General features: G+C 50.4%; 1 protein-coding gene across 1 annotated transcript in view; it reads left to right on the top strand.

Annotated features, from left to right (window-relative positions):
• Window positions 1-13,636, top strand: part of EPHA1 (EPH receptor A1) — a 64,514-nt gene that overhangs the window by 37,945 nt on the left and 12,933 nt on the right. Inside the window, exons 4-7 of the mRNA XM_073312508.2 lie at window positions 1,015-1,405; window positions 8,807-8,962; window positions 9,208-9,540; window positions 10,960-11,084. Of these exons, the coding sequence (XP_073168609.2) occupies window positions 1,015-1,405; window positions 8,807-8,962; window positions 9,208-9,540; window positions 10,960-11,084 (1,005 nt within the window). The remainder of the gene's footprint in view (window positions 1-1,014; window positions 1,406-8,806; window positions 8,963-9,207; window positions 9,541-10,959; window positions 11,085-13,636) is intronic.

Genomic DNA, 13,636 nt, shown 5'->3' with positions numbered 1-13,636 from the left:
CTCACAAGCACCTGACAGACAGAGAATTGTCAGCAGCAGTTTATTCAAAATGTAATTTCAACTAAACAAATCCAAAGACTATCACTGTTTATTGGTAGACAAATTGCTGACAGAAAAAGAACGAATCCACCTCAGAAGAATGACTTGTTTCTGTAGTCTGTAAGTGTGCTGTGGCAGCGCTCAAAGGCCATCCTGAGATCAGGGCCCATTATGCTAGGTGGTGTACAAACAATGAATCCGTCACATGGCTCCTGAAGAGAAGTTAAGTGGAGAGCTGGGAGGAAAAAATAGAAACAAGGCTTGTGAGGCAGATGGGGGATGTCCATAGGGGTTATATAAAATGAGGGAAACAATGGGGAACGAGTGCACTGGTTTTATGTGTTTGTGCTTAGTCATCCACATGCAAAGATGGGAAGATCCTGGAGTCCAGAGCACCAGAGCTAGAGAGGCCATAGAGAAAGAAGTTACAATGAAGGCTGTATGGGGCTGTAACAGGGCATAGGTTTTCTTTCCCACACCTGATCCCTGATCACTGCAATAACCTTCAGACTCTCTTCTTTTAGTGTCCACTCCATAGAATTTATTCAGTTGCCTCCACCAACACTTGTGCAGTGCAATAACAACAATTCTAATACCTATGACCCTATTACCTGTTCTTCAGGGCCCTGTGAGGAAAAGAGACCTCCTTTTCTTGGGATCAGCTTCAGTCTGGGCATAGCTAGCCCTGTCTTCCCCTCCTGCTAATGCTTCCTTCCTGCCTTTTATCAAGATAGTCAACTGATGAGCCAGTTAGTTCCCTCACTCACCCAGATTCCCCATCTGATTAGCTAATTCCTCTATTTCCTCAATCAGCTGTCACTGGGAAACTAATTGAGGCTACAGTGATCAGAGTGCTGGCCCATCTATCTCAGCACTCTTGACACAGGGGCTTTGGGGTGAAAGACGCATGACAAATGTAACCTTGGAGGAAGATCTTCAGGTGCCATAGATCTTGATTCTTCCTCTCCTATTCAGGTCCACACAGTGGCAGCAGATCGGAGTTTCACAAGCCGGGACATTGAGTCAGGCGCTATGCAGCTGAATGTGGAAGTGTGCCCGATACGGAAGCTGTCTCAGCGTGGATTCTACCTTGCTTTCCAGAACTCTGGGGCCTGTGTGGCTCTGGTCTCTGTCCGGGTATATTACAAGACTTGCCCAGAAACAGTGGGGGGACTGGCCCGCTTTCCAGAGACACTGGCAGGCTCAGAGGGGCTGACAGAGGTGCCAGGGGTCTGTGTAAAGGATGCAGCCGAAGAAGCAGGCTTCCCACCCAGGATGCATTGCAGTGCTGATGGGGAGTGGCTGGTGCCAATGGGCCGGTGCCTGTGTGCTGTTGGGTTTGAGGAGGCTGACAGAAGCTGTGTAGGTAGGTGTGCAGAGGTGGGAAGGGGGCAGTCAGGTGCAAGGGGAACAATGGGGAGATGGAGATCTGGGCAGTGATATAATCCAGCAGTATTTGCAGGGGGTGAGAGGTGAGTTATACTCACCGGACCAAGAGCTACCCTAAGTGCATCTGACTTTGCTACTGCCTCTCTCTCTGTGTCCCCATCTCTCACCCCTGCTGTCTGTGCCCTGTCTGTCTCTCACTGATTCAGTTAGTCTCTCTTTATTTCTCTCTCTCTTTTGTTCCTGTCCCTGTCAGGCGTAACAGTTGCACACACTCCTCCACTCCCTCTTGGTCTCCTTCCAGCAGCCCTTCAGGTCTGGAGCTGGTTTCTGGGAGCTGTAAGTATATGACTGACACTGACTCACTCAGCAACCAGCTCCCAACCATTAAATGGCAGCCGTGTTCTCTGGGGTACTGCAGCTAGGTTAGGGAAGAGCAGATGGACAGATCAGCACCTTTGTCCCCCATGTCCAGGAACTTGGATATGTGGGTGGGAAGGGTCAAAGCTCTCCCTGTATTGTGCACATGCATTCCCTGTGTGGGAGAGAATTCTGCTATGTTGGGGAATGAGTGTAGCACCCCCTGCACAGCCCAACTCAGCATTCAGGGAGAACGAGCACATGAGAGACCATGGGCACACCCACTGTATTGGAGGGGAGCGCTTGACAAACTGAACTGGGCCCATCACAGCAGTAGATTGAGTCTCCCTTTGGCAGCGAGGGGAGAGAAGGTGCTAGTGGACTGTCTTCCAGCCTGTAGCAGCTGGGAGAGAAAGGGGATGTGTTGAGGGTATGTGGATGGCACATTGCTGAACCTATATTGCTGATGGGGGTGGTGACTGTGCCCAGGCAGTTACAGGGCCCACAAGTGATACATTCCTGCTCATGTCCCGCATAGTTGCAGCTACAGGAATGAAGAGGAGAGGGAGAATTGATGGGAGCCTAAGTGCACAGGGTGTCAGGCAATCCACACTAGATTCTTAGTGTCTATAGGGGCCTTGACTGATTCCCCGTCTCCCTGCCTTGCTCTCCCTCTGTTTGCTCCAGTGTGGCAACTTGATCTCTGTTTGGATTGCTGATGCCTCCCCATTCCAGCCTTGCTCTGGGAGCTGATGAAGGGTTAAGGGAGATCCCTGCCCCTCCCCTTTGCTCTCCTTCAATGGCTCAGCCAGTTTTTCCACTTAGCTGCTGCTGCTGAACTCTCCCCGCCCTCCTGGGAGCTGAGCACGCTCTCCTGGGAAGGGGCAGGGAACCCATCATGCCTGGGCTGGTTCTCACCGCTATCATGGGGTGATACTCCCCCTCCCAACCCAAATATAGCTGAAGCCAGATGTGTCCTCCAAAGGGACAGCAGGGATCAGGGTAGTCGCCCAGCGGGTGGTGGGGGTGGGTTGGGGTGTGTGTGAGGGAATGGCAAAGCTTGAAGTGGCATCTTGTTGGTGGATGCAAAGAAGGAAGGCTAGGTCTAGGGCACCTGTTTGTCCACCCACATCTCCATTCCAGTTGCTTGCCAGTGGCAAGGGGCCAAGTGCTCTGCAAAGGATCAGAACTGATCTAGATCTCTTGCTGAACCCACCCAGTGCGGCAGAGGCCAGGATCGTGGCTCTGACCTTTGCCTTTGGAAGGAGGCGGGCTCCAGCTCAGAGCTCCATCCTGGCATGGGGAGGAGGACTCAGCTCTGGTCCTCCATGAGGAGGACTCAGCTCTGGCCTTTGTTGTCCTCTGATGGGAAGAGGGGTGGAAAGGTAGGAAGAGTCATGGGATGGGATGGGATGGGATGGGATGGGATGGGATGGGATGGGATGGGGGCCGGGGGAGATCCAGCTGTGACCTGTACCCTCTGATAAGGGAGGAGGGCACCGCATGGAAGACATCTCTGACCTTTGCCTTGGAATAGGAGGATAAGGAGGGATAGTAATTGTGGTGTGAGGGGGTCCCAGCTGTGCACTAGTTCAGACAACTGTTGGGTGACTTTCCAGGTACTGATATCAGAGTGTAAAGCCTTAAGGGGTCTAAGCCCAGGCATCTCACCTCATTGCACCCACCATAGATCTATGCTCATGTGGAGATAGATGGTTCTGCATCCCAAAGGTGTTGCTTGTGGGCACTGGTGGCATAGCTTTCCCAGTGGCCAGCCTGCACCTCTGGCATGAGCTCCCTGCGGTAAAACAATTAATTATGAAGGTGCAGGATGCCTCTCTTTGCCGAAGACTTCCAAGCCAGTTGGGTCCCCTGGTTTCCTAGCTGAATGGCAAAGCAGCAGGGAGCATGTGGTTTGGTCTTTTATTATTGAACTCTTGATTGCCTCATCTTAATCCTTGTAAGGTGCCCAGTCACCCTAGTGACATGCACCAAATAAATACTTGTAATAACGATGAATGAAGGGCAGGGCAGCCGGTTCTGATCTTTGCCCTCAGGAGGGCGGTCCTGGTCTTTTGCCTTTCCCAGAACCTGTTTTCCCCATTTGATTCCTTCGGACTTTAATTCCAAACAACAAAGCTGCTCATATGCTATGTGCTGGGAAGGCATGGGGAACAGGCAGTTGGGGGTGGCGAGGAGGGGCAGGGTACAGGAAGTCTGAGAAGGGCTCAGCTGACGTCTCTAACGGGGAGTCACCTCCCACTCTGGGTGCACTGAGGGCAGAGACTCTCTGTTCCTCTTCCTGTTTGATGAGCCCACAGAGGCCTTGTTAAAGATAATTGGTGGGTGGGACATGGCGGCAGCGATGGCAACAGCGCGCTGGGCCAGTCCCACACTCTGTACCGCCCCCGCAGGGGAGGGGTGCCTCATTTTCTGCTAACGTGGCGGGGTCACCCCAGTTTGTATCTGATTTATCTGAAACTTGTTCCCTTCTCATATCCTCCTCCCACATGTGAATCAGAATTCTCGGCTCTGGGATGGAGACCCGGCACAGCTGCCCCTCAGACAGAGGCAGGGAAACCTTGCTTTGAATGTGGGGGATGGGGGCTGGGGTGTGTGCCAGGGAGCTTGGGGTTCTGGCAGTCATGGGGGTGGGAGGGCAGCAGCGGGGCAAGCACTCACCTTGGCCTCAGACCCAAATAGCAGGTTGAGGAAGTGGCACAGTTAGGCAGCTTGGTATCCCTGCCACCCCCACCCCCACCCCAGGCCTCAAAAGCATCCCCCCAGCCACCTTCCTGCTCCCCATCTGCTGCTTTTAGACTACTGGCAGAGGTTCCTGCCCTGGAGTGGAAACAGCTCTCCTCACATCCCTGAAATGACACCTGCCTGGCCACCCCTTCCCACCTAGCCTACCACCAGCCCCCATGTCTCTCCCTCATGCCAAGGGAGACCAGGCTGCCCCTTCTCACAATCAATCCTCCCATGGGACAGAGGAAATATTGTGGGGACCAAAACATAGATCAGCTCTCATAATATTTCCATTGCTGTGGCATTAGCCTGTGCTCCTCCCCTAGTTCTGCTACCCCTGCCATCTTGCTTAACCCCTTCCTGCCATCCAGCCACCCCAGCCCCCAGGGGTAGTGTGTGCAGGGGTCCCTAAGGACACCGGTATGGGAAGCAAGCTGCCACACTCTGCACTGCAGTAAGAATCTGCCTTTCTGGTGTGGTGCTGCCCCTTGCAGGCACTTGTTACCATTGCACCTTCCATCTGACTTGGGTTCATTCCATTCTCTCATGCTAGCTCAGTGTGGTGACATAATCCTGTCTGTCTGGCATGCCTCTTCCCTGTTAGATTCTAGTCGTGTTCCCTCCCCTGCTCGTCAGCACACCCTCCACAGGCCCACACTACAATTTCCCATCTTATTTTCTTACCTTTAGAAGCAGCAGCCCACTCTGTCTAACTAGGCGTTCCTCACCCAGGGCCATCATTTCAGAAAAATGCAGGGAGGGCGAGCAGCATCCCTGCTTCCGCCTCCCCACTGAGGCTGTGGCAGCTTGTGGGGGGTTAGTGGGCCGGTCCTATCCTGGTGGGGGGCGGGGAAGTGGCTGGCTGGTTCTATCCTGAGGAGTGGGCAGTGAGGTAGAGGTGGGGGTGGGGTGTTTTTCACCAATGGCTGGCCTGGCACAAGGATCAGGGCCCAGCTTGCTCCATGCTCAGCTCTGGCCCTGGTTGGTGCTGCTTCCTGTCTGGCTGGTAGGACAGAGGCTCTCTGTTCTTCTTCCTGTTTGGCCAGGCCCAGCCGCCCCCTGTCATGACACAGGGACAGCTGGACCAAATCTGCCACCCTCCTCAAAGTCTGGGAGCTGGGGGGAGCTAAGGTCAAATGCCCTTTCTGCCGCATACCAAATGATGCCTCATCCCCACCCATTGTCTTCTGATGGGCTTGCCAACTGTCACCAACACCAGCAGTGCAGGGCAGGAGAGGGGAGAAGGGTAGTACATGAGGAAACATATCAGGACAGCGTAAGGGGAGAGTATAAAAACACACTCATCCCACTCCCTGCCTGTAGCACTTGGAAACCCCTGGAGGCTGCTGCTTCACCAGGCCCTGTCCAATCCTGCTTCACCAGGCCCTGTCCTATCATAGAATCATAGAATATCAGGGTTAGAAGGGACCTCAGGAGGTCATCTAGTCCAACCCCCTGCTCAAAGCAGGACCGATTCCCAATTAAATCATCCCAGCCAGGGCTTTGTCAAGCCTGACCTTAAAAACTTTTAAGGAAGGAGATTCCACCACCTCCCTACGTAACGCATTCCAGTGTTTCACCACCCTCCTAGTGAAAAAGTTTTTCCTAATATCCAACCTAAATCTCCCCCTCTGCAACTTGAGACCATTACTCCTTATTCTGTCATCTGCTACCTCTGAGAACAGTCTAGAGCCATCCTCTTTGTAACCCCCTTTCAGGTAGTTGAAAGCAGCTATCAAATCCCCCCTCATTCTTCTCTTCCGTAGACTAAACATCCCCAGTTCCCTCAGCCTCTCCTCATAACTCATGTGTTCCAGTCCCCTAATCATTTTTGTTGCCCTCCGCTGGACTCTTTCCCACCTGCAGTCCTTGCCACCTGGGGAAGGGCGAGAGAGACCCCCCAAAGCTGCTTGGTGGCAGGATTGCTGCAGGTGACAAGAGGATGCAGATGATATTGCTGGACAAGTGAGAGTTCAGAGGAAGGAAGGGCAGAGGAAGTCAGGTTTCTGGGGGTAAAGTCAGGATGTAGGGTTGGTATCCACTGAAGTGGTTGTCCTCCTCACTTGGTTTCCCCATTCAGCCCTTGCTCACCTTAGCAGCAGGGACTGGGTATATATGCCATCTCCACATACCTGGCAGGCAGTGTAGTTCAGTAAGCGTGAGGAGACCTGAGTTCCATTCCTGGCTCTGCCACTGACTTGCTTGAAACCTTGGTAAAGTCACTTCCCCTCTGTTCTTCAGCTTCCTGTCTGTCTGGTGGGGTGATAGTGCTCCTGCTCCCCAGGGTTTGTAAAGGGTTTCGAGGTCAATAGGGGATGAGCATCACATAAGTGCTTTTGTCCCTCCAATCCATGAATTAGAAGAGGTCTGTAGGGTTGGTTGAGAATTGTATGGTGAGATGGTTGCCCCTTTTGGGGTGTTAGTGATCTGACTAGGGTTTGCTTAGAAGGGTTTAATTGCCATATAGATTTCTGGGCTCGGGCTTGAGCCTGGGCTCTAGGATCCTGCACGGTGGTCCCAGACATCTGTGTGTAATGAAACAGCCCCCCAGCCCGAGCCCCGTGAGCCTGAGTCAGCTGGCACGGGCCAGGCACAGGATTTTAATTGCAGTGTAAACATACCCATAGATGGTTTGCTAACCTGAAGCAGACTTTTTCAATTTGTTGACAAAATCAGAACATTTTCATAACTGAATATTTTTTCAGTTTGCTGGCTGAACTGACAAATCAGTTATTCACTCGGCACTAGCCAGGGGCCCATCCTTGATTCTTCTAGATCTATCAGCACCCTTTAACACCACGGGGCACGTAATTTTGTTGATTCAGCTGCAGATACTGGCCAGCAAAGATGGGCTTACACTTGAATGGTTCTGCTTTTTCCTGAAAGATGACAAGAGAGTGCTGCTGGGCAAGTGCCCACATGTCCTCAGTGGTTCCCTCTTCCTGCACTCTGCAGGCTTCACTCTTTGTGCTTTACCTGCTCAATGTGTATCCACAGCTGATGGGTGAGGCTGTGACACTGTTTGGGTCATGACGCCACTATTATGGGACTGACATACAAGTCTGTGTCATCAAACCTGGATGGAGCGGTCTGCCTGCTCTCCCTGGCCAAGACAAAGGATGGATGGAAATGAAAGGCTGAGGCTCAGTCCAGCAGTGACAGAAGTTAGGGAGAAGCCTGAATTTGTGGCAGAGAGAGTGCCTGACCCTGTTGTTGAAAGGGGTATGCCTGCCCTTTGTCAATGAGCTCCTGGAAACATTGCTGGGTCCCTCAACTGCTCCCCAGTTCCCAAATAGCATTGGTGGCCTGGAGCATCTCTTTCCATCTCCTTTGGGTGAGATGATTACAGTCATTTATGTGGTGCAAACCTCACCACGGTAACCCACACCTGTGACCTCCCTACTGGGTGATTGCAAGTACTCTTCATTGGGCTTCCCTAGAAGACTCCTGAGATGCTACAACCAATGCAGAATACAGCTGCCCTCTGACTTAGTGGTTTTGGCCATAGGGAGCACATGGTATCTCTTCTTTGCAGTCTACACTGGCTTCATGTCCAGCTGCATCCAAGTGTAGTTCAGGGTGTTGACATTGATCTAGAAATTGCTACATGCCCCGAGGCTGGCTAGGCAATGCATTGTCAAGATCGGCAAGGCCACTCGTGCTAACAGTCCCCCGACTGAAACCTGTGGTGTCAGTGGGCACCCTTCCTTGTTATGGATTTCCACAGCCCAAAGAGAAACCCTGTATGTCCAGTGACATTTTTATTTTAGATTAAGGGAAACAATCAAATAAGAAAGAAAAGGAAAGTCTTCATGAGAGTGTGGGCATTTTTTTGGTACCAGGCTGCATCAAATCTGCCTCACAGTTGCTCTTCTGGACAAGCAGATGCTCCAGAAAGTAGAGGAGTAGTGCAAGAAAACTAAGTGCTAGCAGTTCCATAGCTGCCTAGCCCTAGACCACACCCAGCTCTGGCATTTGCAGCCCAGGGTGGCACAGCCAGGTTTGGTGTAAATCTTGAAGGGACAGGAAATGTGCTGTATTTATGTTGGGAGGAGTCTCTTTGAGGCTGACCAAGTCCCAAGTGTTTGATTGATTTTTCCAGGGACCTCCCATGTGCAGTCTCCAGCAGCCATGATCTTGTATTCCCTACCCCTGGGAGCAGGAGAGAGGGAGGAGTACCAGGGCTGTGGAGGTGGAAGATGTGGGAGCCAGGCAGAGTTGGCTGGTTACTTACCACTAACCCTGTGCTTCCCTGTTGTTTGTGTGTCTGCAGCCTGCCCGCGAGGATTCTACCGTCACTTCCCAGAGACCAAGCGCTGCCTCAAGTGCCCCCCGAACAGCTCGTCCAGTGCTACAGGGGCCACAGCTTGTCCCTGCAACCTGGGCTTCTACCGGGCACCCACGGAGAGTCAAAGTGTTGCCTGCACTCGTGAGTCAGGGCTTGGGGAGGAGAGCAAGAAGAGGAAGGGTCAGCAGGAGAGAGGAGGGGGGAGATCCAGGTGCAGAGAGAAGGCTTTGGAGAGGGAGATGCTGGTGCTGTGGAGAGAGAAGTGCCTTATGGGGCGGGGAGAGAGGCAGTCCTGAGCCACATGAGGGAGAAGAGAAACTACTGTACTGGTTTGTGCATTGGAGCCTGTATGCTGGATCTAATTCTCTCTCCCCCACTCTCTGCAGGTCCCCCTTCTACTCCCCGCAATGTCAGCTTCTCCCTGGTGGGGACGCAACTCTCCCTTTGGTGGCAGCCACCCAGCGACCATGGTGGGCGCAAGGATCTGACCTACAGCATCTCATGCCAGCGCTGCTCTGTCCTGGCATGCGAGCCATGTGAGGATAGCGTGGTCTTCTCCCCCAGTGCCTCAGGCCTCAACAATACATCCATAGATGTGGATGGTCTAGAGGCTTATACCAACTACAGCTTCACCGTGAAGGCACGTAATGGTGTCTCAGAGGTCAGCCCTTTCCCTCAGCGGACCTCCCCTGCAGTCTGGGTCTCTGTCGGGCACGCAGGTGAGTCACCGAGGTGGGCAGGGGAGCGATTTCCTTCGAAGGGGAGGCAAGAGGAGAGTCACTGTGGGTCTCTGAGCCTTCTTCATCTTATATCTCTCCTTATGCTGCACCCGTCAGCATGGTACCTACCTTCTGCCTATTGACTGAGTCTCTTCTAAGGTGCCCCCATGTAACAGTACCGAACTGGGCCTGTAGAGAGAGACACCTTCCTGTCCGATATATGCAACAAACAAACCACAACATCTTGGTGCAAATAGAGCCTTTAAACACACTGAAGTCAGGACATTCACAAGTGCAGGTTCCTACCTCACCACTCACTTATCCACCAATGATGGTGTGAGACATGGAAAGAGTGTGGCTTGACTCTTGGATCCCAGGATAATTCACAATGCTGCCATTAGGGGACCATGTTTTCACACCTAAACAGAACACGTTTGCCCTGGACTAGCTGAGAGATGATAAATGTGAAGTCTCACGATGGCATTTCAGGTTTCAGAGTAACAGCCGTGTTAGTCTGTATTCGCAAAAAGAAAAGGAGTACTTGTGGCACCTTAGAGACTAACCAATTTATTAGAGCATAAGCTTTCGTGAGCTACAGCTCACTTCCTCAGATGCATATCATGGAAACTGCAGCAGGCTTTATATATACACAGAGAATATGAAACAATACCTATTCCCACCCCACTGTCCTGCTGGTAATAGCTTATCTAAAGTGATCATCAGGTGGGCCATTTCCAGCACAAATCCAGGTTTTCTCACCCTCCACCCCCCCCCACAAATTCACTCTCCTGCTGGTGATAGCCCATCCAAAGTGACAACTCTTTACACAATGTGCATGACAATCAAGTTGGGCTATTTCCTGCACAAATCCAGGTTTTCTCACATCACCCCCACCCCCATACACACACAAACTCACTCTCCTGCTGGTAATAGCTCATCCAAACTGACCACTCTTCAAGTTTAAATCCAAGTTAAACCAGAACATCGGGGGGGGGGGTAGGAAAAAACAAGAGGAATTTGGCATTTCACTGTCACTTGTCAGAGCTGTATGGTGTTAAGTGAGGGTGTATTCATGTTGCTGTAGGAGCCCTACCTATGGAAATTCCTTTCTGCATTTAAAGTCTTCACCTCGATGCTGCATTAATAGAGCTACAGTGGGTGTGGATGATGTTTCAAAAGTACAACAAAATCACAGCTGAAGTGCCCTTGCCATCAGCAATGATTTACTATTGAACCCCTGGCTTACCCTCAGGCACACCAGAGAAGGATGAGCTGAATGCAGTACTGGAAGCTCAGCAGGGGCAGCAATGGGAGAAGCTGTAATCTGGGCAAAGGGGCCACACAGAGCCTGGGAGGATGGAGTGGGTTTAGTTTGTGTTCTCATCTATTTCTGTTTCATGCCATTGCTCTCCCCTGTAGCTCCAGTAACGGTGTCCCACCTGACTCTCACCCAACGTGATGACAGCAGCCTGTCTGTGTCTTGGCCAGCCCCACGGCACCGCAGCCGGAGCTCAGTGCAGTACGAGGTCATGTACTTTGAGAAGGTGAGAGGCACCTCCTCTCTGCTCCTTACCTGTGTCTCTTCTGCTTTTTGTTTGTGACACTCAGAAACTTTCCTCCTCTAGATGTCTCAATAATATGCTAGGAGTCGAAATAATAAGATGGGTGAACTAGAGTGCCTCATTTTAAATGAGTATATTGATATAATAGGCATCACAGAAACTTGGTGGAATGAGTGTAATCAATGGGACACAGTAATACCAGGGTACAAAATATATCGGAAGGACAGAACAGGTCTTGCTGGTCGGGGAGTGGCACTATATGTGAAAGAAAGTGTAGAATCAAATGAAGTAAAAATCTTAAATGAACCAAACTCTACCATAGAATCTCTATGGATAGTAATTCCCTGTTCTAATCATAAGAATATAGCAGTAGGGATCTATTACCGACCACCTGACCAGGATGTGATGGTGGCTGTGAAATTCTCAGGGAGATTAGAGAAACTATTAAAATAAAAAACTCATTAATAATGGGGGATTTCAACTATCCCCATATTGACTGGGTACATGTCACCTCAGGATGGGATGCAGAGTTACAGTTTCTTGACATCTTAAATGACTGCTTCTTGGAGCAGCTAGTCATAGAAGCATAGAAGATTAGGGTTGGAAGAGACCTCAGGAGGTCATCTAGTCCAAACCCCTGCTCAAAGCAGGACCAACCCCAAATAAATCATCACAGCCAGGACTTTGTCAAGCTGGGCCTTAAAAAAGTCTAAGGATGGAGATTCCACCACCTCCCTAGGTATTCCAGTGCTTCACCAACCCATTCCAGTACTTCACCAATCTCCTAGTGAAATAGTTTTTCCTAATATCCAACCTAGCCCTCCCACACTGCAACTTGAGACCATTACTCCTTGATCAGTCATCTTCCACCACTGAGAACAACCTCTAAAAGCCTTGGCTGGGATGATTTAGTTGGTGTTGGTCCTGTTTTGAGCAGGGGATTGGACTAGATGACCTCAGGAGATCTCTTCCAACCCTAACATTCTATGATTCTTTGGAAACCCCTTCAGGTAGTTGAAGGCTGCTGTCAAATCCTCCCTCCCTCTTCTCTTCTTCAGATTAAATAAGCCCAATTCCCTCAGCCTCTCCTCATAAGTCATGTGCCCCAGGCCCCTAATCATTTTTGCTGCCCTCTGCTGGACTCTCTCCAATGTGTCCACATCATTTCTGTAGAGGGGGACCCAAAACTGGACACAGTACTCCAGATGTGGCCTCATCAGTGCCAAATAGAAGGGAATAATCACTTCCCTCGATCTGCTGGCAATGCTCCTACTAATGCAGCCCAATATGCCGTTAGCCTTCTTGGCAATAAGGGCACACTGTTGACTGCTATCCAGCTTCTTGTCCACTGTAATCCCCAGGTCCTTTTCTGCAGAATTGCCACTTAGCGAGTCGGTGCCCAGCCTGTAGCAGTGCATACAATTCTTCCGTCCTAAGTGCAGGACTCTGCACTTGTCCTTGTTGAACCTCATCAGATTTCTTTTGGCCCAATCCTCCAATTTGTCTAGGTCCCTCTGGACCCTATCCCTACCCTCCAGTGTATCTTCCTCTCCTCCCAGCTTAGTGTCATCCATGAACTTGCTGAGGGTGCAATCCATCCCATCATACAGATCATTAATGAAGATCTGAACAAAACCGGCCCCAGGACCAACCCCTGGGGCACTCCACTTGATGCTGGCTGCCAACTAGACATCAAGTCATTGATCACTACCCATTGAGCTTGGAACCCACGAGAGGAGAGGCAATTCTTAATTTAGTCCTAAGTGGAGCACAGGATCTGGTCCAAGAGGTGAATATAGCTGGACTGCTTGGTAATAGTGACCATAATATAATTAAACTTAAGATCCCTGTGGCAGGGAAAACACCACAGCAGCCCCACACTGTAGCATTTAATTTCAGAATGGGGAACTACACAAAAATAAGAAGGTTAATTAAATAGAAATTAAAAGATACAGCGCCAAAAGTGAAATCCCTGCAAGCTGCATAGAAAGTTTTTAAGACACCACAATACAGGCTTAACCTAAATGTATACCCCAAATTAAAAACATGGTAAGAGAACCAAAAAAGTGCCACTGTGGCTAAACAACAAAGTAGAAGAAGGAGTGAGAGGCAAAAAGGCATCCTTTAAAAAGTGGAAGTTAAATCCTAGCGAGGAAAATAGAAAGGAACATAAACTCTAGCAAATGAAATGTAAACATATAATTAGGAAGACCAAAAAAAGAACAGCTAGCCAAACACTCAAGAAGAAATAGCAAAAAAATGTTTAAGTACATCAGAAGCAGGAAGCCTGCTAAACAAACAATGGCGCCACTGGACGATCGAGATGCTAAAGGAGCACTCAAGGACAATAAGGCCATTGCGGAGAAACTAAATGAATTCTTTGCATCGGTCTTCACGGCTGAGGATGTGAGGGAGATTCCCAAACCTGAGCCATTCTTTTTAGGTGACAAATCTGGGGAATTGTCCCTGATTGAGGTGTCATTAGAGGAAGTTTTGGAACAAATTGATAAACTAAACAGTAATAAGTCACCAGG

The sequence above is a fragment of the Lepidochelys kempii genome, chromosome 1 (genome assembly GCF_965140285.1).
Source record: "Lepidochelys kempii isolate rLepKem1 chromosome 1, rLepKem1.hap1, whole genome shotgun sequence".
Taxonomy (NCBI): domain Eukaryota; kingdom Metazoa; phylum Chordata; order Testudines; family Cheloniidae; genus Lepidochelys; species Lepidochelys kempii.
This window is presented reverse-complemented; position numbering and strand designations above follow the sequence as displayed.